Source organism: Dermacentor silvarum, chromosome 4, assembly GCF_013339745.2.
Source record: "Dermacentor silvarum isolate Dsil-2018 chromosome 4, BIME_Dsil_1.4, whole genome shotgun sequence".
NCBI lineage: Eukaryota > Metazoa > Arthropoda > Arachnida > Ixodida > Ixodidae > Dermacentor > Dermacentor silvarum.
The window spans coordinates 21,553,430-21,577,637 of NC_051157.2; the positions used below are offsets into that span (position 1 = coordinate 21,553,430).

General features: G+C 44.8%; 1 protein-coding gene across 1 annotated transcript in view; it reads right to left on the reverse strand.

The window, feature by feature from the left end:
- Positions 1 to 24,208, reverse strand: part of LOC119448352 (anoctamin-7) — a 72,830-nt gene that overhangs the window by 20,357 nt on the left and 28,265 nt on the right. The window contains 10 exon segments of the mRNA XM_049665153.1: positions 4,304 to 4,466; positions 7,001 to 7,152; positions 8,319 to 8,336; positions 9,176 to 9,285; positions 9,513 to 9,549; positions 9,818 to 9,970; positions 12,222 to 12,433; positions 15,912 to 16,006; positions 18,155 to 18,620; positions 21,766 to 21,841. Coding sequence (XP_049521110.1) covers positions 4,304 to 4,466; positions 7,001 to 7,152; positions 8,319 to 8,336; positions 9,176 to 9,285; positions 9,513 to 9,549; positions 9,818 to 9,970; positions 12,222 to 12,433; positions 15,912 to 16,006; positions 18,155 to 18,620; positions 21,766 to 21,841 — 1,482 coding nt within the window.

Sequence of the window (24,208 nt, forward strand, 5' to 3'; positions counted from 1 at the left end):
TTTTTGACATGATAGAAGGAGATGTTAGCGCACAAATTACACTCAGTCATGCTTGTCGACAGTTCATTATAAAGGATGGAACAATGAACATCTTTTACATCGACTGAAAATTATAAAACACTCTAGCACGTTAATTTCTTAAGAAAGAAACATACAAACTATAAGATAAAGACTTCCGTGCTTCTGATATGAAATTGATCGGTCGTGTGTAAAGTGTTCAAGTAGCTCGAAAAACGTCACGAGAATCTTTTGTCACCATTATTCGAGTCAATTAGTGTATGAGACGGTTGGCTTCGTGTGTTCTACCGGTGAAAATAGTTCTAGAGAGAGCCTCAAAGGACGGAGACAGCTTACCGAGAGGGAACTTCCTACGTGGCTCATTTGCGTCTTTGTTAGCCTTGTCCAGCAGAACACACGGACGCCGTTGGTAAGTTGACAATACAAAGTCTAACTACTACTAAGTGGTTTGTTTGAAATAAAAGGTTGGCGCTATCTTCTGCAGCCCTTGAGGGAGCACGGCTCAGCGCCAACAAATCTTACAGAAATACTTCTTAGAGTGGAGAGGAGGACACACAGTCCCTCCTTGAATCCTCCTGCGTGTGCCCAGTACTCACCGCCTCCCTATTTTCCTCTTACTATCCTACATTTTCCTCATGCCAAGTGTAGGGCAGCAAGTCAGACTCGTCCGGTTGGCCTCGCTGCCTTTCCTATCCTTGCTTCCTCTTTCTCTGCCGACGCGTCAGTATAATTGCAGCCACTGTTGGACAAATTACTTTATTCTGGGAGAAGCTGCACATGTTCACGGAAGAGGCGTACTTGCACGCAGAGCCTATAGGATTCTAAAAATTATGGGGTTCTACGTGCCGAAACCACTATCTGATTATGAGACACGCTGTAGTGGGGAACTCCGGAATAATTTAGACCACCTGGGGTTCTTTAACGTGCGCCTAAATCTAAGTACATGGGCGTTTTCGCATTTCGCCCCCATCGAAATGCGGCACCGTGGCCGGGATTCGATCCCGCGACCTCGAGCTTAGGAGCCCAAAACCATAGCCACTAAGCAACCATGGCGGGGAGCTTAGGATTCTACTCCCATGTTCGATTGATGGATGAACACGCCGAAAAACACGCAAGCATCTCTGAAGACAACACCTTGTGGTGTATGCAATAAACCTCAGTTCTTAGTTCAGCGCTCGCGCCGTTAGTTTTGCCATTCTCGTGTGCGTTGTCCTTCAATCACTGCTGCTTTAATAGGTCGAACCAACTGGCCCGTCAACTGCATGGTGCTGAAGTATCCTGATTTTTCACTCATGACTATGAAAGCGCGAAAAGGCGCAACATGGTTGAAGAACGGGGGACGATTGTTTACTGTCATTATTGTCATCGTCAGTGTCATTTTATTGTGATTACAGAGCTGAGGCCATTTTGTTGCTACACCATTTATTATTAAAGTTCATTTCGGTTAAGTTCCTCAGTTCTACAGCGTTCCTTAATTTGTGATTATGAGTCAAAGTTTTTGTGACTCTTCACGTTCGTAAACGTTAGTTAGAAAGAGTGTCTCACTTCCCTGGAAATATTCATGTCAACAGGCGACCACAGTAGCTTCATTAGTAGCATGTCTGATATATTCGTCTTTTGCGTTTAATATTCTGGTAAAATACTCGAAACGGTCGCCTAAATCTTAGTGGCATAATCTCGGCCGTGAAAGAAAAATAAATAAATATAAAAAAGCAAATTCCAACCAAAGCAACAAAAGTGCCTCCGAATGTTCATTTGTGTTTTACCGCGTTTTGATGTCATCCTTTTCTGTAGACTACGTTACGGACCTGTTGGCAACATAAGACAATTTTTTGCCTTCTCTGTTTTACTGAAATAAGCAGTTAAGTCCTGGAAAATTGATTTCTTAAGTATAACGTATACGTATCACGTCGCTCTCATTTCGTCAACTTTGAATGGTCGTCAAGAGCGCACGGGAAGAGATACGGAAATGAGGTTTGAAATTTATAGAGGAGCAAATACGAAAATGTGCCAGAAGGCATGACAGAAGGCACGACAGTCCTAATCGGTGTATTTATATGCTAAGTATTGATTAATTGAAGGCAGGGTGAAGACAAAGTTCGTGCAGAAGCTATTAGAGAATCGACGTAGCACTGAGCAGGAACATTCCGCAAGCTCCACAATGAAGACTATGCAGAATCAGCGAAAACAATTTAAAGGCAGACCGCTTAACGCAGTAAATGACGACTCAATTGTACGAGTCCGTCGTCTTTGTCTCTATGCACGTGTCCTACGCACCATTTGCGCAGTTGACTTTAAATTCCATACATCATTTCATTCTTAAATATACGTAACAGCGTTAACAAGAGGGGCACACTTTCGTCCCTCGTTGTTAGCGTTGTTACTTTTCCTCAAAGCATGAGTCCCAATCAACTATCCCAATTTCCTGCCTTGATATGTAATAGTTATGGTTAATCAACTTTTTTTTATTACCGCGTGCCAGCGTTGATCGACCCCTTCACTCGTTGTCGAGCGAATGCAGTGCCAGCCACTAGTTATTTGCAAGCCGAGTCAGCCCTCTCCGCTTAACTTTGCCGGGACGACAGCTTAGGGGAAACCGTCCCGTGATGGCCTCCGCCCATGCTGCGCCGAACCCACTCGCAAGCGGTGGTCAGCGCGGCGCGAAATGGGGAGGGAGTGAGTCGTCCACTGCTCGGACAGAAGCGCTCGGGTGGTCGATGCGCAAGTTGGTCGCTGCTGTCGCCATGACGATTCATGGCCGCTCATTGATTGGTCCCTACTCCCGGCAGGCCTTCACTCTGCTTATGCGCCCCATATCGTACGAGAGAGAGAGAGAGAGGAGCCGCCACTAATGCCAACACACCTGGACGCGGACCCCAATCAGTGTTTCCAATCGAACTAAATCGGGCACTCGAGCGAGGCGGGGATATTGGCGGTAATGGTCAAGGCCTCGTGAACATTGGGCGGCATGTCTTACAGCGTGGTCAACGTAATGACGATGCACGGTTGGAGCGCGTGCTAAAATTAAGTTTCGTTTTTATAAAAGTGTGCCCTTCAATGCTATTTATTTTGTGCTTGCGTGCATTGACAAAGGGAGGGTGATATATTAACTCAGAGTGCTTCACATTATTTGCCCTTAGCAGTTTTAAGGCCCCTATACTTTTCGATCATGGCTATAAATATCTTGCGGGAATTCTGTGAAATGTAACTCTCCACGTGGGGCTCTATACTCACGCACTGGTCACATTTTTTTTTTCAAGCGCGTCTTTAGAGTTCCCATCGCACAACACACAGCTTACATAATCTTATTCCAGGCATTGATGCTGGCACGGTTTCTGCTGCGTGCCGCACAGCTCTCACCAAACACCAGTTCTACTCTGCGTAAATACTACTAAAATGCCGCAGCGGGCGGCTAGGAATAACTTTGACCACGTGAGCCGAAGTTTCGATAGCAGAGTATTCTTGCACTTCGGTCATACCGGGATACTGTTTTTTTTTGCACGAAACCAAATCCGGTGGCCTTTAAGTTCGGCAGCACCCATCGATGCGGCTCTGCCGCATCGATGTCAACGTTTCGACAAAAGCACATGCCTTCATAATTGACAACAGCACAATCAAACAAGGATGAAGAAAGATGCAAGAATCACAGGAACAAGGCGCTGACTTTTTATGAGCCAATTATGAACCGATATCAACTTGCCCAGTTTAATATTCTTCTAGATATTTTTGTCAAAGCTGTCATCGTTGGTACGATGCACGAACACTCTGCTTTCCAATGAGAGAATCCCCGACATTAAGCATTCCACGCTCCACTATTGCTCACTGGTTGCTGAACTCTTTGCACTCTCTCCGGAGACTTCTAAAAAACTAGGAAAATTTTCCTTCCCCACAAAGCGCAGAGCGTAAACGCGAGCATCTCCACTCAGTGTGTGTAGAGCACACTAAATCTTTCTAGGGGTGTCTGCTGCTTGGCGAAGACAAGTCTTTTTTTATCATTGTAATATAAAGAGAAAAAAAAAACATTTAGCATTGACTCATGACTGAGGCTGCTCCTTCTTTCCTCTTCTGGTTTTGTCTACCATCCTGGATATCACGTATTCTACACAGATTGAAGTGATATCAAAAGCCGTTCTTACACAGCATCACTTCGTGAGAATTGGTGCCTGCCAACCGTGCCAGTCTACAATATAGCAGAGGCACCGCCAAGTGAAACAATTCTTGCGAACAAAAGAGTTTTTTGAATGCGACCTGCGACGCTGTGAACCGGAAGGATGCGGGTGCTCACCATCAAGTATCCGTACTGGATGATCTTCTCGGCGAACTCATCCCTGCGGAACTCGGGATCGTCTTGCTTGTACAGCTCGCGCAGCAGGAAGTGCTGGTCGGAGACCTTTTCGTCCGCCACCTTGTACATGATACCCCATTTGCGGAGCACCTTCTTCATCAGCCTGCACAGGTGCGGGCCGCCAGTGTGCCACCAAACATTAGCATTTGTGTGGTACTCTTTGTGCGATGTTCAGCGCAGTTGCTTGTAAGCAGTTACTGAGATACAACTTGAGTCTCCGCACAATTCTACAGTGCAGTCCATTGTTAAAGGGAGTACTGAAATGTGCAGTTCTTACTTTACTGGCGCCCCGTCTGCAAGTGGCTGCTTGAAGCAATGTCAGTGCTCTGCACAAGTGCGTCGAAAGAAATCAGAGCTACCGACCATCAGTTGCAAATACAGGCTATAGAGGGAAATCGGCACACTCATGCGAGAGAGGAAAATTCGGACATGCGCTGCACACAAGTGTTCCCTTTAACAGTGGACCCCTCTGTGCCCGCATAAATAATGCCCGCATATGCTACTTGAAGTTATTAGACGTCATACGACAGAGAACCCGCTTCACATTAAAAGTTGTGGCATGATTTTGGCAAGACGTAAAAGTATCGTGAAATGAGATTGTACTTGGGCACATCAAACTATATATCATTTAGTTTCTTGCGCTGCGATAGAAAGTCAAATCTCAGGCAGTTCTGCGTTAGTGTGCACATTCTTCAATCGCTATTTTATCCATTCTCTTCTTCTGTCACGTTTCATTTTCCTACTCCTCTCTACAGCAAAGGATAGCCAGCCGGTAACCATGTGCTGGGTAACTGGTTGCGGTAACCACTGGCTAACCTCCCTGTCTTTTCCTCCCTTTTTACTCCTCCTCCATTAGACCTTTTAAACTACGGAGCTTGATACCGTTGAGTATGTTGCCTAGCGGCTGTTGTAGCTGGTCTATACGGGTGAAGCTCTAATTCCGGAGGTACCAGAAAATTACTGTGCATACTGAGCAGATTCTTCCCAATTGTTACTGCACCGTAACACGCAGTACTTATTTTGTGGGCGACATAGGCGATTTCTATCATCCTGTGAAAGGCCAGGGTTTTTAGCACTCCTGCCACCCAAGGCAGCTCTAGTTAACATCTAGTTAACGTCAATCAAAGATAGTGTCTTCCTGAGTGAATTGGGTATAAAGATGGGGCGGAGTCACTGCGCACGGCACTATATCGCGTCATCCCTTACGTGAAGGGAGTGGGAGGAGCGTCGGACTTGTTAAATTGTTTAATGCCCTAATCGTGGGGTCGGCCCACATTTTTAGACTGCACATACCTGCGGAAACGGTTTTAGATTGCTAGTGTTAAGGATTGGGCGAGTTGGCATTTCATTCTCAAACTGGTACAGCGCAACAAGGATAGGAAGAAACAGCCGAACCGGCCACAAAAGAAGAAGAGCCGGCCAAAAGAAGATACCTTCGGGATCGGGCCACATTTGTAGACTGTGCTATCTCCGGAATCGGCCTACGAAGGAGGCTAGAGGCACACATACCCAACACGGAAAAGTTGTGTTCATTGGTAGCTAAGAACACTAAGAAAGGTGTTCCCTGCTTTCTGTTTTTTTTTTGTTTTTTTTTACCTGCTCCTTTCATGCACTGTGTACATCTCCCTGGAGTTTGTTTGCATATTATTTCACTTTGAACTTTTCCTATTGTGGCTGGTTTCGCCTCCTTTAGAAATTTCTTGCCACAGTGGGTTTTAACGCGAAGCTTTCTTCGGCTTGAGATTACAAATAGCATGAAATTACGCGTTGCCTGGAATGAAAATAAGCACAATTGTATGAATCGCATTTAGTTGTCTATCTCAATTAGTTAAATGCGACACCAAAGTTTCGTTTCACATAGATTCCAGTATATGCTGTTTATGCGTAATTTTATAATCATTATATATATATATATATATATATATATATATATATATATATATATATATGCTTGGGCCTCCTACAATTCGCCGTCAATTAGGTAGCGTAACTTACCTCACCACTGATGCCTGTTCGAATCAACTGGCTACAGTAGATTCGGCTACACTGGCTACAGTTGAATCAACTGCCTACAGTTGAACCGGGACTACAGAAAAGCTAGGCAATGACTATCAATGAGCACTTAGCTTCTGAGTGCCCCTAATTTCGTTTATCAATTCAAGAAGGACAATTTACCTTTACTCGTTTGAACAAGGCGTCGCAAGCGCACCGTATACATAGGTAACACTCGCTAGCAGTATGAAAGGGAACACCAAATTTGTTTTCAAGCAACTATTCCTCGTGACGCCTGGTTTATAGAACCTGACATCGTAAATATGGATCAAGTATAGGCTTCACTCTGAATAATCGGTGTTGTGGAATCATTTTACTTCGGTGTAGAATGGGTCTATGGGCTCTTGAAAGCGAACTTTGACTTTTCCTGGCATATTGCCAGCTGAGCCTATTTCCTGGCATACTAAGCGCCATGCCCTCTTTTCTTTTTGTTGTCCTACAACGATGACTAGAAGATCCGCTAATGACAACCGCCCCTAGACACTGACCGGGTGCGCGCGTGCGTCCGATGCTGTGCAGTGGCGCGGACAAAGCAGAAAACGGGTGAGCGTATGTCTGCACGGGGCAGCGCGCTTCGGGTCTTACGGCCAGATGACGTCGTAGCAGAACTTGGGGAAGGGCTTGACGATCATCAGGATGAGCAATTGCAGGGACAGCAGGGACATGCACGTGTCCCTGCCCGGGTGGCCGCACCGGTCCTTGAACTGGTCACCCAGTCCGAACAACCCCGACCGACCCTGAGTGGGATCGGAGTGGTCGCTCAACATGGAGGCCATTTTACATTGACAGAAGAAAAAGTTGACACCATGCAATGAAGTTATGTGTTGCATCAAAGGCTTAGGGCTGTAACCACAGCCAAGCGTTAAGCCCTACCCCCACCGAGTGTTACGTGCGCGTCTGGCTACGCGCCTGGATTGCCTTTGTGTGTCATACGTGTCTAGGGTACGTCGGCGCGTGGATGGCTACAGGTCTGTATATCATAAGAAGCCAACAAACAATGACACCAAGGACAACATATGGTAAATCACTTGTACTTACTAATTCAAATAAAGAAAATGATAAATTAACAGAAATTAAAGTGGATGAAAAAACAACTGTCCGCAGGTGGGGAACGAACCCACGTCTTCGCATTACGCGTGCGATGCCCTCACCATTGAGCTACCATGGAGCCGTCTTCCTATCCACTTTCTGGGGTATTTATGTTTTACAACTAGAACTCACCCTGGGAGCGCCACCACTCACAAACCTAGGGGCGGATGTGGAACATCCTTTCTGCCGCAGGCGACACGAGCACGTTATCTTTTTGGGTGATGGCAACTGGTCAATAAACGCACATATGCTACCTGAAGGCATCAATGTTGCCGGATTCGAGCCCTCGTTATGTAATGAACGAGAAGAAAGGGAACCGAGGGGCCCGATTTTTATTAATGATATCATAAGAAGCCAACAAACAATGACACCAAGGACAACATAGGGGATATTACTTGTACTTACTAATTGAGTTAAAGAAATGATAAATTAACAGAAATTAAAGTGGATGAAAAAACAACTGTCCGCAGGTGGGGAACGAACCCACGTCTTCGCATTACGCATGCGATGCTCTCACCATTGGGCTACCGCGGATCCGTTTTCCTATCCACTTTCTGGGGTATTTATGTTTTACAACTAGAACTCACCCTGGGAGTGTTAGGCTAACTCCACCAGGTTAGCATATACAGTAACTCTAGCCGCCGCTAGGCTTTAGCCGCCGCCGTAGTAGAGCGCCCCCTGCAGCCTGGCGCGCGATGGAAGACGGCGCGCTTCCTCCCCACCTCCCCCTTGCGCGCGCGCTAGATCGAGACACCATCCTTCTCGGCTCACCCTTGCACGCTTTCACTTGCTCCCACAGCATACGGTGCGCGGCCGCGATGTTCTCCATCTCCTCGACATGGGAGGGGCTACTGATGTTTTATTTGTTGGCATTTGACAATATTTTATATCGGGCAGCGAAATCAGTTCATTCAATGGAACCGGTTCGCCAAAAAAGAAAGTATGCAATATGAAAGGGCAGCTGATGGAATTGCCCGATGCGGGTTATTTGAACGCATATAAAATATTTCGTTTATTAGACATCCATGAACGCAAGGAGAAACCTGGGATGTTGATTTCAACGCTTGACGCGCTTGACGCATGACCCGTGGGATGTATATTTCAACGCAGACTCTTTATTCAAGAGGCTGGATGCCGCGCAGACAAGCCTAAGCGCAATAATCCGTACATGGGGTCTGTTCGTGTGTTCAGGACGCACAGTGCAAATAAGCATGACAGATCTTTCCGCTCGTTTGAGCAAGATGTTCTCACGTTTCCACATTAAGGCCTTGACACTGCTTGATGAGCAACTCGAAAGTACGGGGCGAACATTACGGACGGCGTTATGTGCAGGCAGCGCGTTTTCCGTAGGATGATGGGTCCGCCTGACTTTTTCGTCCCCCGCTTCATAGGATACGTATAGTAGAGCGCTGCAAGAACGATGTAAAGCTATAACTTGCATACTGACGTTGCACATCTTTCAGAAATGCTTCAGTCACGATTGTAACATGTACTCATAACACTGTGTGATATTATGATTCCTAAGCGCAACAAGTGCACCTATGGCTTTGAGCTTATATCGCGTATGTAGACCTTCGAGTGTTCGTGCAGTGATATAGGATTACTTGTGCATGGTGCATGAATCGCGTGGTGGTTAAGCGCGCGCGATAGCGACGCCCCAAATTTGCTTACCTCCCTGAAGAAGGCAGTGTAGAAAAGTGATGCGTATGTGTTGGTGAATTGGAAGGCAAAAAGCTTGATGACTAATGCGTCATTGTACATACTTCTCGTTCTGTGATTTTCTGAAATAAGAAAGGAAAGACTCAGTGTAGTGCGCGCTTATAATTGTGAAACTTAGCCTTAGGACTGGCACATCTGAACAGATCTACCGTCCACGCCTTAAACAATGTTTATTAATATTTGCTTAGTTTTTTAGTTTGTTTCTATAGTTATTCTAAATTCTGATTTGGCGCTAGATATTACCACGCCGCTTATATCACGCATTTAAGCTTACTTTGGGCGGACTTACCCCACTCTGTCAGCTGGATTGCAGCGTATGAATATATCTGCAAAAAAAAAAAAAAAACGCAATCAGTGAGACCAAGTAACCAATTGTCAGACGTTGATTGCTTTTTGGCTCAAACAGTACTGTACGTATACAGGAATCACAGTTTGCTTGGTTACATGCTTCAAAAAACATTGTCTAGAAATACGTACTTGAGTTTATTGAGTTGCTGTCAAAACTGCACCTCAGTTACTAGCGTTAAAGAAATAAAGCTTGGCTACTCGTGACGTAAATACGTAACGAAATGTGCGTCTGTGTGGTCGTCGTACCTTTCCCAAAACCATGATGGAGATCGTGTTGAGCATCGGTGCGACGATGGAGCCGTGCACAACTTCACAGGTTGTCTCACCGTTGCAGTACGCATTGTACATGTATACTTGATATAAAGTTACGGCGAGCACGCTGATTAGTACCACGACGGACTGAAAGAGAAAAATGGAGCAACATAGAATTTATGCTGACTAATATGCTGACTGAGCAGTCGGATCTCTGTTATTATCAAGGCCCGATTAGACTTTTTTGTTTTGATTTTAGAAATAAAGGAGTTACTTTCCTCCAAGCGGCACCCAATGTGATTTAATTTGAACTTGAAAGAATAAGTTTTTGGAAGGAAAATCTGAGGATTCCGTTTTGGGAAATACACCAGAAGCATAATTTCAGTAATCTGGCTGGATTATAATGTATCCTGTACAAAACCTATATGATCTCATCGGATTATGAGATATGCGGGTTTTGGGGTATGCATTATTATTTTTTTTCAACATGAGGTTAAGAACAAAAAGTGGAGATGAGATGGGAAAGAGAAAGCGGGAATGGCTTTCCTTATTAGCAAAGCTCTGGCATCAGGTATGGAGGATGGTTTAGCTGTAATTCTTTATATACGTTTGATACGCATAAATGTTTTCTTTATGCAGCCTATAATCCAACTTGAATGGCAAATGTCGCTCAATTCAATAATGAAACTGATGAAATTGGGAACATGGGAACCATTAGAGTATAAAGTTACCAACTCTGTAACTCTGCAGCAAAAAGATGTCGCAGTTTCACATCGTTCAAGAGGTACAAAATTAATTATTTCACATGACTCCAGAAAATATTACTATTTTGTATATAAAACTTTCGCATAACCCACGCAAATGAAACCATAATATAATACAGTAAGTTAATTTGCCCACTTTAAACGCTCTGTGAGCTGATTATGGAGTTAAGATGTTTGTTTTCATAACGGAGTTGTAGAGGTTGTAAGCGTGATACTTTTTTTGGAATGGTTCATTTTGGTCAGTTTCCGCAAAAATATTTCAGAGCATATCTTAAAAGTCTCCGGCCACTAGAATTTGAAAATCATTGTCAGAACCCGCCATTCTGGAAGGCCGATCTCATAAGCTATCGCAGCAAAGGTTGTCGAAGGCATTGCTACAATTCTTGAAGACAGGAAACCTGCAAAAACGGCTTTAGGCTTAATTGGCGTTCGTTGTGCTGTACGTGATCATGTTCTGTGGAAGCCTGCGGTGACCGTTACCTGTGGCGATCGTCTGTCTGCGCCCTCTGACACTATATCTCTATACTTTCTTTTTATCTTTCTACCTCCTCCTCCCTTATCCTTCAGTGTAGGGTAGGAAATCGTATTTTCTGCTGTGGTTGACCTCCCTGTATTTCTGCTTTATTTAATCTCTCTATCTGTTATTTTTTTATTTAAATACAACAGGTCTCACTAAGATCGCCTTAGTAAGTTTAGCATCTTGAAACAAGACGCCGTGCTTACTGAAATACTTGTACTTTGTGACACTCTCCGCAGTTTTCTTTCTTTCTTTCTTTCTTTCTTTCATTTCTTTCTTTCATTCATTCATTCATTCATTCATTCTTTCTTTCTTTCTTTCTTTCTTTCTTTTTCATTCATTCATTCATTCATTTCTTTCTTTCTTTCATTCATTCATTCATTCATTCATTCTTTCTTTCTTTCTTTCTTTCTTTCATTCTTTCATTCATTCATTCATTCATTCATTCATTCATTCATTCATTCTTTCTTTCTTTCTTTCTTTCTTTCTTTCTTTCATTCATTCATTCATTCTTTCTTTCTTTCTTTCTTTCTTTCTTTCTTTCTTTCTTTCTTTCTTTTCTTTCTTTCTTTCTTTCTTTCTTTCTTTCTTTTCAGCCGGGGCGAGTGGGCAAAAACCAACGAGCACACCTGTCCCGCACAATTACTTAAGAACGGGTCGCGGTGAATTTCCACAGTGCGAATCGATGAATGCCGTGTCATCTCAGTGTCCGAGCCCGAATCACACGAATGTCACAAACACCGACAAGCGAGAAAAGGTCGGATTATACTTAATAATAATAGGGATTGGAGGTGCGCGGTCACTCAAAGGAAAACAGCGTTAGCTAGCCCGATGAGAACGTCGAACAGGACAACGATGACTCCCGACGATGGCATAACGACGACGTTCACCGCAAGATGAATCAAACGCCGCGGGCCTTTTGTCAAGACCTGTCCGACATCAGATAGGGTTGTTTTCTTGTGACTACTTCATCCAAGGACACATAATGATGAACATAATGAATACACCTGGGGCAGACGTCACGAAATTGATCTGAGAGTAACCCTTAACAGCTGTCGCTGTAAAAGCACGGCGCACCGCGCCATATACGGTCTGTTGGCCAATGTTGCCGACGTACCATCATTACGAAGAATCCCACCGAGCAGCAGTACTTTGCGATGCGGTGCGACATGGGGTAGTGCCAGCTGAGCTCGCCCGTGATGGGGTCCCGGACCGCGACGGTGCCGTAGTACTGCGGCATCTCGGGCTCCTCGGCCGAGAAGTGGTCCACGTTCCACCGGTGGGCCAGCGACGCCTGACGCCGCTTCCAGATCTCCAGGAATACGGTGCCTGTGCCCGTGAATGCGGAACACGGTGGGGAGGTGAGCCATTTACGACACACCCAAGGTGTTTCACGCAGGCATCATACTCGACAACAGATTGGCGTTGGGTGGCTCAACCACAGTGGAAATGACAGACTTTACTTTGTCATAGATTGATCAATTGGCGTAAGTGTGGCGTCTTTGAGTACTATCTTGGATTTTACTTCGTTGTTTGTTCCAACCGCATTGTTTCTTTTTTTTAAAGCTACTCAGAATTACAACTCGGTGTCTCACAGGTCTTTCAAAATGCGAATTATTTGGCGTGTATACGTCGCTTTACCTGGGCGGCATTGGAGCTCGACTCAATACCAGTAGGCTTTTTTAGATGTTCTGCAAGAAGAGCGAAGGTGATTGTAACGGTGTACAGAGTGACCTAATTGGCAACCTAAAATATTTATGACTGCAAATGGTCTTCAGTAGAGCTAATATAAGAAGCCACAAGTACACTCGAAGCCGACTTTCTTCGTTGCCACTTGTGCCCCCATATTGGAAGCTGTCGCACACGCAACGTCAGGCTTCGAACAATTATATCATAAAATCACATTTACCGCCTTCACGCCCACATTGGAATGTGACCAGTAGTTCATTGATCTACCTACAGGCGACGTTGCCACTCGTAAAAGTGCAAATATGAAGCACAAAACGTGATGCCGTGTCGGCATTTATCTCTTGTACGCATGAAGAAGTATGAGCAAAGCTAGAATTCTACACTAAAATTGTTCGTAAGAGAAAATTTCAGCCATTCTTGGTGCTGGAAATATTATTAGCGAAAGTGTCCGGTCAAGGGACAGGACCGTGTTTAACTACGGGACCTCCTTCTGTATATACTTACCATGTAATTAACCCCGTTTTTGTATTGAATAAACTGATTCTGATTCTGAAGGGAAAATAATACTTGCGAAGTAAAAGTTTTGGGAATGCGGCCCCTGCTGCTGAGCGCGAGGCCGCAGGTTTCATTCCCGACCGCATCAGCCACATTTGAATGGAGGCGCTATGCAAAAATTCTCGTGTATTTATGTTTGTGTAAGTTAAAGAATCTGAGGTAGTTCACATTTATTCAGAGTCCTCTGCTATAGCGTCTCTCACAGTGTTGTTTCGGCGCAGGACTCTCCTCAAATCAGCGCACTAAACCTAAGTGATCAGCTATACCAGTTATTTATCCTTGTTTATGTTGTTAGCAAAATGATGGGCGTGTTGTAAAGAGACTAAAGCGTGCAAAATACGCAGAAATGTTTTACAAATATAATCCGTAAAGAACGTGTTCGGCGAAACACGTGAACAAATTACGACGAAGGAAAAAAAAAAACAAGAAGATAAAATGAAACTGAAATACTTGCATAGACACAATTATCATGGCAGAGTATCAGCACGATGCGTCGCCCGCCATCTTTGCCAAAGGTGGGCACCACTACACCCAGGACACTGAAGTTCCCATAGTCCGCGTGAAATAAAATTATAAACTTATAAACTTATAGCACAAAGCTTATAAAAAATTTAAACTTTTCCTATCCTGATTTCAACAGCCATGGAACGACTGGTCTTGGTGTGTTCGTAGCGTGTTAGTAATAGTCGCAGAACCATATTTTAGCTCAGATTTATTGATACACCGACAATTTCGTACGCAATCATACAGATAGTGTCATAGTATCTCACGCCATGTTGCGATCTCGAAATTTAAAGTATATTATGTTACGTTTCCTTATATCCAGTTCTCATCTAAGCTCATATGTCGTTATTGTTTGTTGGCGTATGGTACTCATGAGCAATAAAAAAACTACTGGGCCACCTGCTTCCGTTCAGCAGAAGCCGATCGAGGAGCAGACTGCGTGCTATCGCTTTCACATCTGCGTCCTTGAATGCTGTGTCGGCGTCGCTCTTCGATCTTATTCAGCCCTATTTATGGCTTCGGTGTCAAATAGGATTGACGCCACTCTTGACACGGTCCCATTCTACGAAATATCGATCACGAACGAGGTACAATGACAGCGACCGTGTTCTTGTAAGCAGTTTCCGTCTCTTTCGGTCGGAAATGATGGCCTTTGGTATAGTTCATTTTTGACATTAGGCTTGCCTGCAAGAATAGGAGGGGCTGTAATAAAATATAGGTACTTATTACGCTTGTATTATTCTTTATTGCAGAATGCCAGTCATTAGATGTCAGTGAAAAAAGAAAGCGAAAGCGGCTTCTCAAGCGTGAAATTATTATTTTGTCCGAGGGCAGTCTATAGATTACTCGTGTGGCAGGCTTTGTACACTTAGCCCGCGCAATGTTTCGAAATAAAGGAAATTGTCGAGTGGCTGAGGAAAAAATTGCAGCTTGCGAAAGGGGCCCTTCGCTTATGCGGAGACCAGTGCCACCATACAACGAAAGAAGTTATTGATTACGGGGGGCCACTGGGTTGTTGGAGGCGAGAATATTGCTAGGCACGCTTTCGCAGCACTAGCGTGCAGTATAACGGCTAATTTTCTAAAGCTCGAATCGGTTTCATGGTCGAGTAATTTTTTTCTAACGAGAGATTGAAACGAAGCGCAAGACAAACCAATTCCCTCGGAACAGAGAAGCACGGATGTTAACGATGACATCGCGTGCGTGTGAGTGCATGCGTCTGTCTGCACGTGCGTGCCTGTGTGCATGCTCGCATACTTATTTTGTGGTTTCTCATAAGCGCGGTGCCTACGTTTTGTAGTCACACGACGTACGCACGCGAAGCCATGTCGTGTGTTGAGAGTGCAAGGCTTCGACAGCATCGCATTGTCACGTGACAGTATCGACCCGCTGGCACACGTGGTGTCACCTTGCAACATCCGTTTTCTCGTCGCGCCTGGGGGGAATGGCGGCGCTAGAGAGCGCGCAGCTGCATATTCGGTCAACAGAACACGTGCTTTTTGAACTGATGCGAGCAGATTCAGGAGGCAGGTGCTGTAGCGTTCCCGGCGCTATCGAGTAGGTGCTTACGGACGCTCGCAACACTGCAGTGCAACAGTGCAACAAATTACGGTGACACCCAGGGAGCACTCGCAGTCACATCAGTCTTTTACTCAGACCAGCACTCCAAACCGCAAACACTAGCGGGCTGCGTAAGTTATACAAAGCAGGTTATTGGCCTTCTAAGTGAAGGTCATCAAGCGGTCCAAAAGGACAGCTACAGTTTTACCGGGACACTTCACTGCTTGCCTAGTAATAATCCGGGAAGCGCGACATTTGACAGGCTGGGTGTGCCGTAAACAAACATCTCGCTTTCACGGCGAACACGCTGGCGAGAGAGCCAGCACCTCGTCGCTACAAGGACCGGTGTGACTTGGCCATTTTTCCGTGGCCTTGCATTCGACAAACCGTCGAGAGGATCGGTCGATGCACGCCCCCGGTAATGGACTCGACACACGGCGGAATTGAGAAAAGAGAGAGGGTGAGAGGAAGGAAACAGAAAGCCGTGCTAGCCACTCACCCCAAAGGCAGACCGTGAAAGCGAAGAAGGGTGTGAGGAAGGTGTCACCGGCGGCCTTGATGACGTCCACGGTGTAGATGATAGCGTTCGCGTCTCTGCGAGCGCAATCACGGAATGAGCGTCGGCGCATTGACCGCGTGACATGTGGGCAGCTTTAGTTCTTACTCTCTCTTTTTTTTTTCGGGGAGTTGGCCTACGTCTACACGACTCGCCACTTCTGCATCGATGTATTATACGTCTCGAGTTACAGCAGCTGAGTGTGGTTAATGGGAGCAGCGAATTAGACGGTCGTGCACCATGTGTACACGAACGGAAATTGAAAAAGGCACTTGGAAAAGTGACCCCTTGCAAACTCAGGCACTTGCAAAAGTACATGAGTGTCAAAACTATCGATACCTATGCCCAGTTTCCAGTGCATTTCGATTTTCTAAACCCTGGCAACTAACCTCTCACTCTGTTCTTGGAGATTTATTTCTTCTTCAGAAAAAAAAAAGCAGAAATAATCGATGGAAGAGAGGAGTATGAGGCATTGCGTGACTTAGCAATAGCGAGGCAGCAGTATCTCACACGCAACCGTGCATCGACTACTGAATTCCATCAAACGCACGAATTAGTTTAATTCTCCAAAAGTGTTCCTTATTATGGTGCATGCCGACCGTTGAATGAAATAAATGCAGAGGCATACTACGAAAAGGTGGTGTTACGCATGCAGCAGCTTTTAACAACGTTTGAAATCGTAATTTTCCAGTGAGCAACTTCATTTCCTCATCCGCACCCGACTCAACTAGAGAGAGTGTTCGAGTTTCGCGGTACTGTCAGTCAGAAAAAAAATCTAATAAGAAAGAAGCATTTCCCTGTCATGTACTGCAGATAAAAAGAAAAAAGAAAGAGACTATAACGAACGTATTGTCATTGCTTACTCACGTGTAATTTGCAGCGTTGGTGTCGTTTTTAAGGACGTCCTTGTCACTCGTCACCCTGCCAGTATAAGAAAGGCCAATATTAGTAAAAGCAGTTTTATATGACGGTAGGCTTTTGCGCACAGACTAGACGACAAAGACAGGTTTATATATTTGGCGCAGGAAAAGCATTTGCACCCTTTGTGCGCTTGCTGACGCGTGCAATATAAATGCTTTACCACAAAATATTTACTAGGACGGAAAACTTAAAATACGAATTTAGGAGAAATGTGGGCTCATTATGTAATATGATGCACAGTTTTCTTTCAGCCGCATGAATGTGAGATACGTCACACAAGCTCCAAGAGGATGCATTTAAAAGAAAGAAAGAAAGAAGAAGAAAGAAAGAAAGATAACGGACAAACAAATTTTAAAACAGCTAGATGTGTCACACGGGAACGCCAGCCAAGTGCTCTTTACAGAAGTTAAATTCAGAATAACGCGGCCTGATATTTGGCTTCTGATAGACAAAAAACATCCACGATAAGAAGGATGGATAAGTTGCTTAGAAAATTCTGCTGTTCTAAAGTAAGCGGTATGGGAAGAAACGGGACAAGGAAGAGGGAGACAGGAGGTGATGACGCAATAAAAAAAAAAAAAAAAAAAACAAGCCCTGCACGCGCACATATGAGAACCTCCAGGGTTGCGTACTTCCGCATTCAGTATATGTTTAACCTTTGCACACTTGCTCGCACTTGGACAACGAATGAAGTGAAAAGTATCTCATCAAGTACAAAAATATTGAAGTGATCAAGGTGGCACGTTTGTCCCTTCAATTTTTTTAAGGATGTGTCAATGGGGTTTACTTTATTCTAAAAGTATTGCTATGGTTCTTTTAATGCTAACTTATTTCTACGCCTTGAAAATCACGCACTGCGCTTCCAATTTGCTATCATGGTAACATTTGCAAATGAGCAAATTTTCACATTTAAAGGCAACAGTTTTCCAACTACCTAACATTTTGCTTAAGCCATGCTGGTTTTAACATTTAGATTATTTTTGTTTAGGTGTTAAGTTAGCATCGGCCGAAAGTTAGACTTCCAGCAACAGTTTACTGGTCATTATGGCGCTGAGTGCCGCGTTACGCGCATTATAGCATGACGCATGCCGTTGTCTTTACCTATAAATTGCCTCTCGTGTTTTTTTCTTCAATGAATGCAACCTCCAAGCCCGATTCAAAAGCAGCACGACTACTACATTCTGTTTAAAGTAACAGCCCCGCTCTCACCTTTCAACGTAAAAAAAAAAAAAAAAATGCATGCCTTCATGCAGGTTCCTTCCCACGTTAACTCGTTGGCAGCTCTCAAGAGTTGCATCGCTTCGCCTCGCGGCACACTCCAAGCCTGCTAGGCAACTCACTTCTCGATGACGCCAAAGAAGAAGACACCGAGGCCGATGACGGCGGGGACGACCAGGGAAGCGATGAAGGTGCCCACCCAGGCGAAATAGAAGGATATCTTTTCTCCGAAATAGTCTCTGATGCTGTCCAATGGCTGGCCGCCAACCAGCTTGCGCCACTGGTGGTCCAGCGCGGCGCGCGTATCCCCGGATGCGCCGACGGCGGCCGGCGCCATGGGCGAGAAGTGGTCGTCGTCGAGAACGTGCACCGAGTCGGTCACTTTGAGGGCGGACAGGGGCTGTGGCCGAGGAGGCGGCGCCTCGCCCGGCACCCACACGGGCTCCAGCGTAGACCGCTCGTGCACCACGAACGCGTCCAGGTACACGTTCTTCATCAGTAGGTACGAGAGCCCTGCCAAGGAAGAGCGCGGTTTTACCGGCTGTCGACTGTATACGGCGCTATCTGTACCTACGCAAGCAGCCCGAATGTAGCATGCGCCTACAAAGGACGTTAGGGTAGGAACACGTGTGGGCCCATCATAGTTAAATCGGTTGGTCGAGGGATTTCACTTGTCAAGAAGTCGTCGCACATTATACCCCATGGACGAGGACGATTTCTTCTTGAATGGGAACATTCTTCGCGAGAAGCGCATTGGGGTTTCTCTTGTGTATTCGTGCTACATTCACGTGGATATCGAATTTTCTTTAAGAAATCTCTCATGACATTGCGGAATTTATTACACCTAATTATGGCTCTTTTCTCATTGGGTGCGCAATGTCTTCCTCATTCGATCCCATTATGTCACTGTACCGGCAGACACGAGCAGGTTGCTCGAGTCTACGGTTGGGTACTTCGGCGCACGCAGTTTATTTTCACAGTATGTCCCTCTTGTTTACGCGAATCAATCACTAAATATTCCCTGCGATCTTGCAAGAAAAATTCCACTTACATGCGTGAAACCGGAAAGCAAAGAAAACTAACATTCACACAATTGTCAGGGTGCTGGCAAACAGAGCAAGGGCCTTATATGTGTTCCATAAGGATGAATGTGCTTTAATAATCTTCACGTTATGTATTGTAGTCAAGGTATATGCGATAGTGGACAGCCCTTCTTATGCACCCCCGGGGCGTACGGCTTCGGTGAGCCCCCTACCCACTGTCCAGTCCCAGACTCAGAGTTAATGTTCCCTTTGCCCCTTTGGTGTCCGTGGCCCCACGCGTCGCAGGCTTACAAAGCGACGCGGGCATTGTTGCAGTTCATGAAGTCGACTGGCCTCAGTGACCGATTGTGAAGTGTTGGACAACCGCACGTGTTCATACTGCGAGTTCTTTCTTTCCTCTCTCTCTTTTCTTTTCATCCCTTTAAACCCCTTCCCCCGTGTAGAATAGCATACCGGACGTCGTCGTCGTCGTCGTCGTTGTCATCATCATCATCATCATCATCATCATCATCATCATCATCATCATCATCATCATCATCATCATCATCATCATCAGCCTATATTTTATGTCCACTGCAGGACGAAGGCCTCTCCCTGCGATCTCCAATTACCCCTGTCTTGCACTAGCGTATTTCAACTTGCGCCTGCAAATTTCCTAACTTCATCATCCCATCTGGTTTTCTGCCGACCTCGACTGCAATTCCCTTCTCTTGGTATCCATTCTGTAACCCTAATGGTCCACCGGTTATCCATCCTACGCATTACATGGCCTGCCCAGCTCCATTTCTTCCGCTTAATGTCAACTAGAATATCGGCTATCCCCGTTTGTTCTCTGATCCACACCGCTCTCTTCCTGTCTCTTAACGTTAGTCCTAAGATTTTTCGTTCCATCGCTCTTTGTGCGGTCCTTAACTTGTTCTCGAGCTTCTTTGTTAACCTCCAAGTTTATGCCCCATATGTTAGCACCGGTAGAATGCAATGATTGTACACTTTTCTCTTCAACGACAGTGGTAAGCTCCCAGTCAGGATTTGGCAATGCCTGCCGTATGCACTCCAACCCAATTTTATTCTTCTGTAAATTTCTTTCTCGTGATCAGAGTCCCCTGTGAGTAATTGACCTAGATAAACGTACTCCTTTACAGACTCTAGAGGCTGACTGGCGATCCTGAATTCTTGTTCCCTTGCCAGGCTATTGAACATTATCTTTGTCTTCTGTATATTCATCGTCAACCCAATTCTTACACTTTCTCGATTAAGGTCCTCAATCATATGTTGTAATTCGTCTCCATTGTTGCTGAATAGGACAATGTCATCTGCAAACCGAAGGTTGCTGAGATATTCGCCGTTGATCCTCACTCCTAAGCCTTCCCAGTCTAAGAGCTTGAATACCGGACGTGGGTCTGGTTAACCTCCCTGTCTTTCCTTTCTTATTTTTCCTCCTCCTCCCCTTTGGTATCCTGAAGGTGCCACTAAAGTGTACCAAGTAATGACAAGTTGCTTACACTCACTCACGTCCTTCACCGCAATACATTGCGTATGCTTCATTGCATTTTACAATTGCCTTGCGGCGAAGCCATTATAGATAGCGTATACCATTTTGGTCGGCAAACAGACGGTAATAGGTTTGTAGAGGAATCGCTTTACTCCCGTATTTAGTGCTTACGGTAAGAAATGTATTTTGTTTGTACCGTAGATAACTCTCAGATAACTTAATATTTTTTTGCGAAATCCCGGTTGAATCGTGTCACTTTTAAAGAACCAGAAGGTTCAGTGAGAAATACAACCAACCGCCGGCGTAAGGTGACAATATGGCTCGCTAGCAGTCGTGACAAGAGTGCATGGAGGAAGGAAACCCCAGGAGAGGCCCTGGCCAGCACGAACGTATTGGAGAAGGTGTGGCGGAAGTCACGTGCTGTTTCTCGCAAAGCAGCACTGGGACGGGTACCCCAAATGTCAACGTTGCCATGGAAACCGCGCTCCTGAATCTTTCGCTGCTGCTCGCGGTCTCTGAAAAGTGAGATACGATTTTTCCGCCGGTGTCTTTCACGCAGCACATTTTGTTCGCGAGAAAAGCTGACTTTGGAGTGTGGCGTGTAAGCTTGAAAGTTGTGTTTTGGGTCTGTGAGTGTGAGTGTCGGCCAGCAACAGATACACTCAAGCAATCAAGGCGCGGATCTTCGTTGTCTTCTTCAATGTGCCACGAAAAAACACAGGAGCGCGTCTGCTTCATTAAACCTGCTACAGAAGTTTTGTAGGCTTTGTTTTGACGCGCGTCAGGAGCACACACTTCCGGCGGCTCGTAACAATGCAAGTTCAAAGTTCGCGCCCATCTGCTCCGGCGAGCTGCAGAACCCCTGATTGGAGGCGCAAAGAGAGGTGGCACACCAACATGGCTGCACTTCCGGCTTCAAAAAAGTGACGTCAGGGCCTCTCCTGTTTTGTTTCCTTCCTCCATGCAAGAGTGAGTAAAGCAACATAAGGTGCTAATAAGGTAACACTGCCCAGCGGACTGGGTTGCTTTCGTGCATGTTGCGTTCGTCCCGTTCCCACGCTGTGAATGTCTTCCGGCATGCTGGCAGCGTTGTTTGGCCAGCCGAAAGGGTAATACGAGTTACCTTTCTTTTTGTGGAACTCTGCAGGATTTGAAGTTTCGTCTTTGGCAATGTCGATGTTCGTAAGTACGTGGTGAGTCTGAAAAAAAAAAGAGAAGAGAAATGGAAGAATTATACAGATCCACCTCACATGTTTGAGTCTATGTGAATATATATATATATATATATATATATATATATATATATATATATATATATATAGGAAAATAATAAACCTAAGATAACCGCGAAGTTGTGCTTCTGATTTTCCTATATATATATATATATATATATATATATATATATATGGCCTTCTGTTGCAGTGGCACACATGCACATTCTGGGCCGACATTATTTGTTCAGGCGTTATGTAGGAATTTTATTTTTATTACCCAGAACAGAGGGGCGCTTACTCGCACTGCTTTGGCGGTCAGCGTGCAGGGTTTATAAAAGCCCGTTTGCTAGTACTTGCATTCGGAGCACATATAAGCTTCGGATATATATATATATATATATATATATATATATATATATATATATATATATATATATATATATATATATATATATATATATATATCCGGCGAATTAACGACGACGAATTTCCGGAGAAGAAGGAAAGAAAGCTTTGCTTTATGAAAGCACCGGTAGTGAGCGAGCATCCTAACAACACGTGGTTGCAAAGCAACGACAAGCTGGCTTTCTTGTGAGACACAAAAGCAGAACAACAAAACCGGTCCACTCCGGTAGCGGGTGAACATTGAAGACGGAGAATAATAAGCCATTTGACCACCTCCATATTGTTCAGTGATTGAGGCTGTACCGTTTATTCCATATATAACTGTTGGTGGGCTCGGACTTCATTGATGGTCAAGTTATGATTTTACAAATGACTTTATCTCCATCCTTGTCTTCGCTTTACGTGGCTTCGTAGTTTCTCATTCTGCGTTCTTGTTCAATGTGTTTTATTAATTTCTGGTGTTTCTGCGTTTTGACTTTTCCTTTCTTTTCTTCAATTTAGATTGCATGTTCTCAGTGGAATGCCAACACTACGTAACATAAGCAATTGGAACGATAGCGTTTCACTTCACTTGCCGTTTCGGATAGGTGTGCCAATCATAAGAAAAAAAAAAAGCTTCAACGAACTAATGAGCTTCTGTGCAAGCGTTTCTCTAAGTATTTATTTAACAGCGACGCTTTTAGTGCGAATAAGCGTGGTGGAAAACGTCCGCTCCAAACATAGATGAAAATGTCGTCCACTCCAAATGTTGGCTGAAAGCTATATTGATAAACAAACAAACAAAAAAACAATTGAAGACAGTGCAATGAAAACACGAACATATATTGGGCATGTTAAAGAAATATTTGTCCAAAGACGTGTGGAATAATTAGGAGCGCTGTGGGAAATTGCCAAAGTTTTGTTAATTGTGGTTCGGGGATCTATGGATTTTTCAACAGCCCTTACTATCACAACACGTGAAAGCGAAAATTGTCATCCACCTGACTATATAGCAGGTGAGGTTAGGTTAGGTTAAGACGGGTGGATGGCGATTTCCCCCCTTCGTAAATCTGCATCTTGCGGGCTTCCACAGAACTGATTTGCCAAATTCCGTGTCTCTGTGCTTCTAGTTGTCGACTCGAGTTGTCGAATCTCTGTGCTTCGAGTTGTGGGGCTCGATCTCCGATCTGCTAGCGTCCTGGTTAGCTCAGATGGTAGAGCGACCGCCTCACAATGGCGTTCGCTCCGGGTTCAACTCCATACCAAGAAAAATGTTTCCTCAAATGCGAAGATATTTTTCCTGAAAATCCCACATGCTTTTAATTTATTTCATTTATTTTAGTGAATCTTCTTCCACCTTAAGGGTTTCCGCAAAACTTATTTACCATATCACAACACGTGTTGCTGTGTGATTAAAAACTTGTCGCCGGCATTCAGCCGTACAAGTTGTTTCGCGTGCAACCGAAACCACTATTGCGCGGAACGTGATGTACGTTGCATTTTGCTGCTCTCAAGTCGGGCAGGCATTGTGAGTTAAAATGAACTAGTCATGATATTATGTTAGATCCGTAATAGCGACAGGCATGCAGTGCGATAGTATTACATCTGCTGTTTAACCACATTCTGATAATTACATCTACTTGTCGCTTTAGACTAGTTTAACTAGCTTGACGATCAACCTATTGATTAAACAAAGTCGGTAACTCGATTGCGTGCACTTTTAACGTGCAACACGCTATGGGGTCAGTTATCGTCGACAGAGAGCGCTTTACACATCTTTCAAAAGCGTGTTCGCGGACACGAGAGACTGACTGGTCGCCTTTAACACATAAAAGCAAAGCGATGCCCGTGCTGCGGGGGACTTCATAGTGGTTACGGTGTTATTTTGTCCCGCTAAAGTTCTTGAACATGCACCAAAATCTTGACACAATCGCAGTTTTGCGATATGCCGCCTCCTCAATGCGGCCA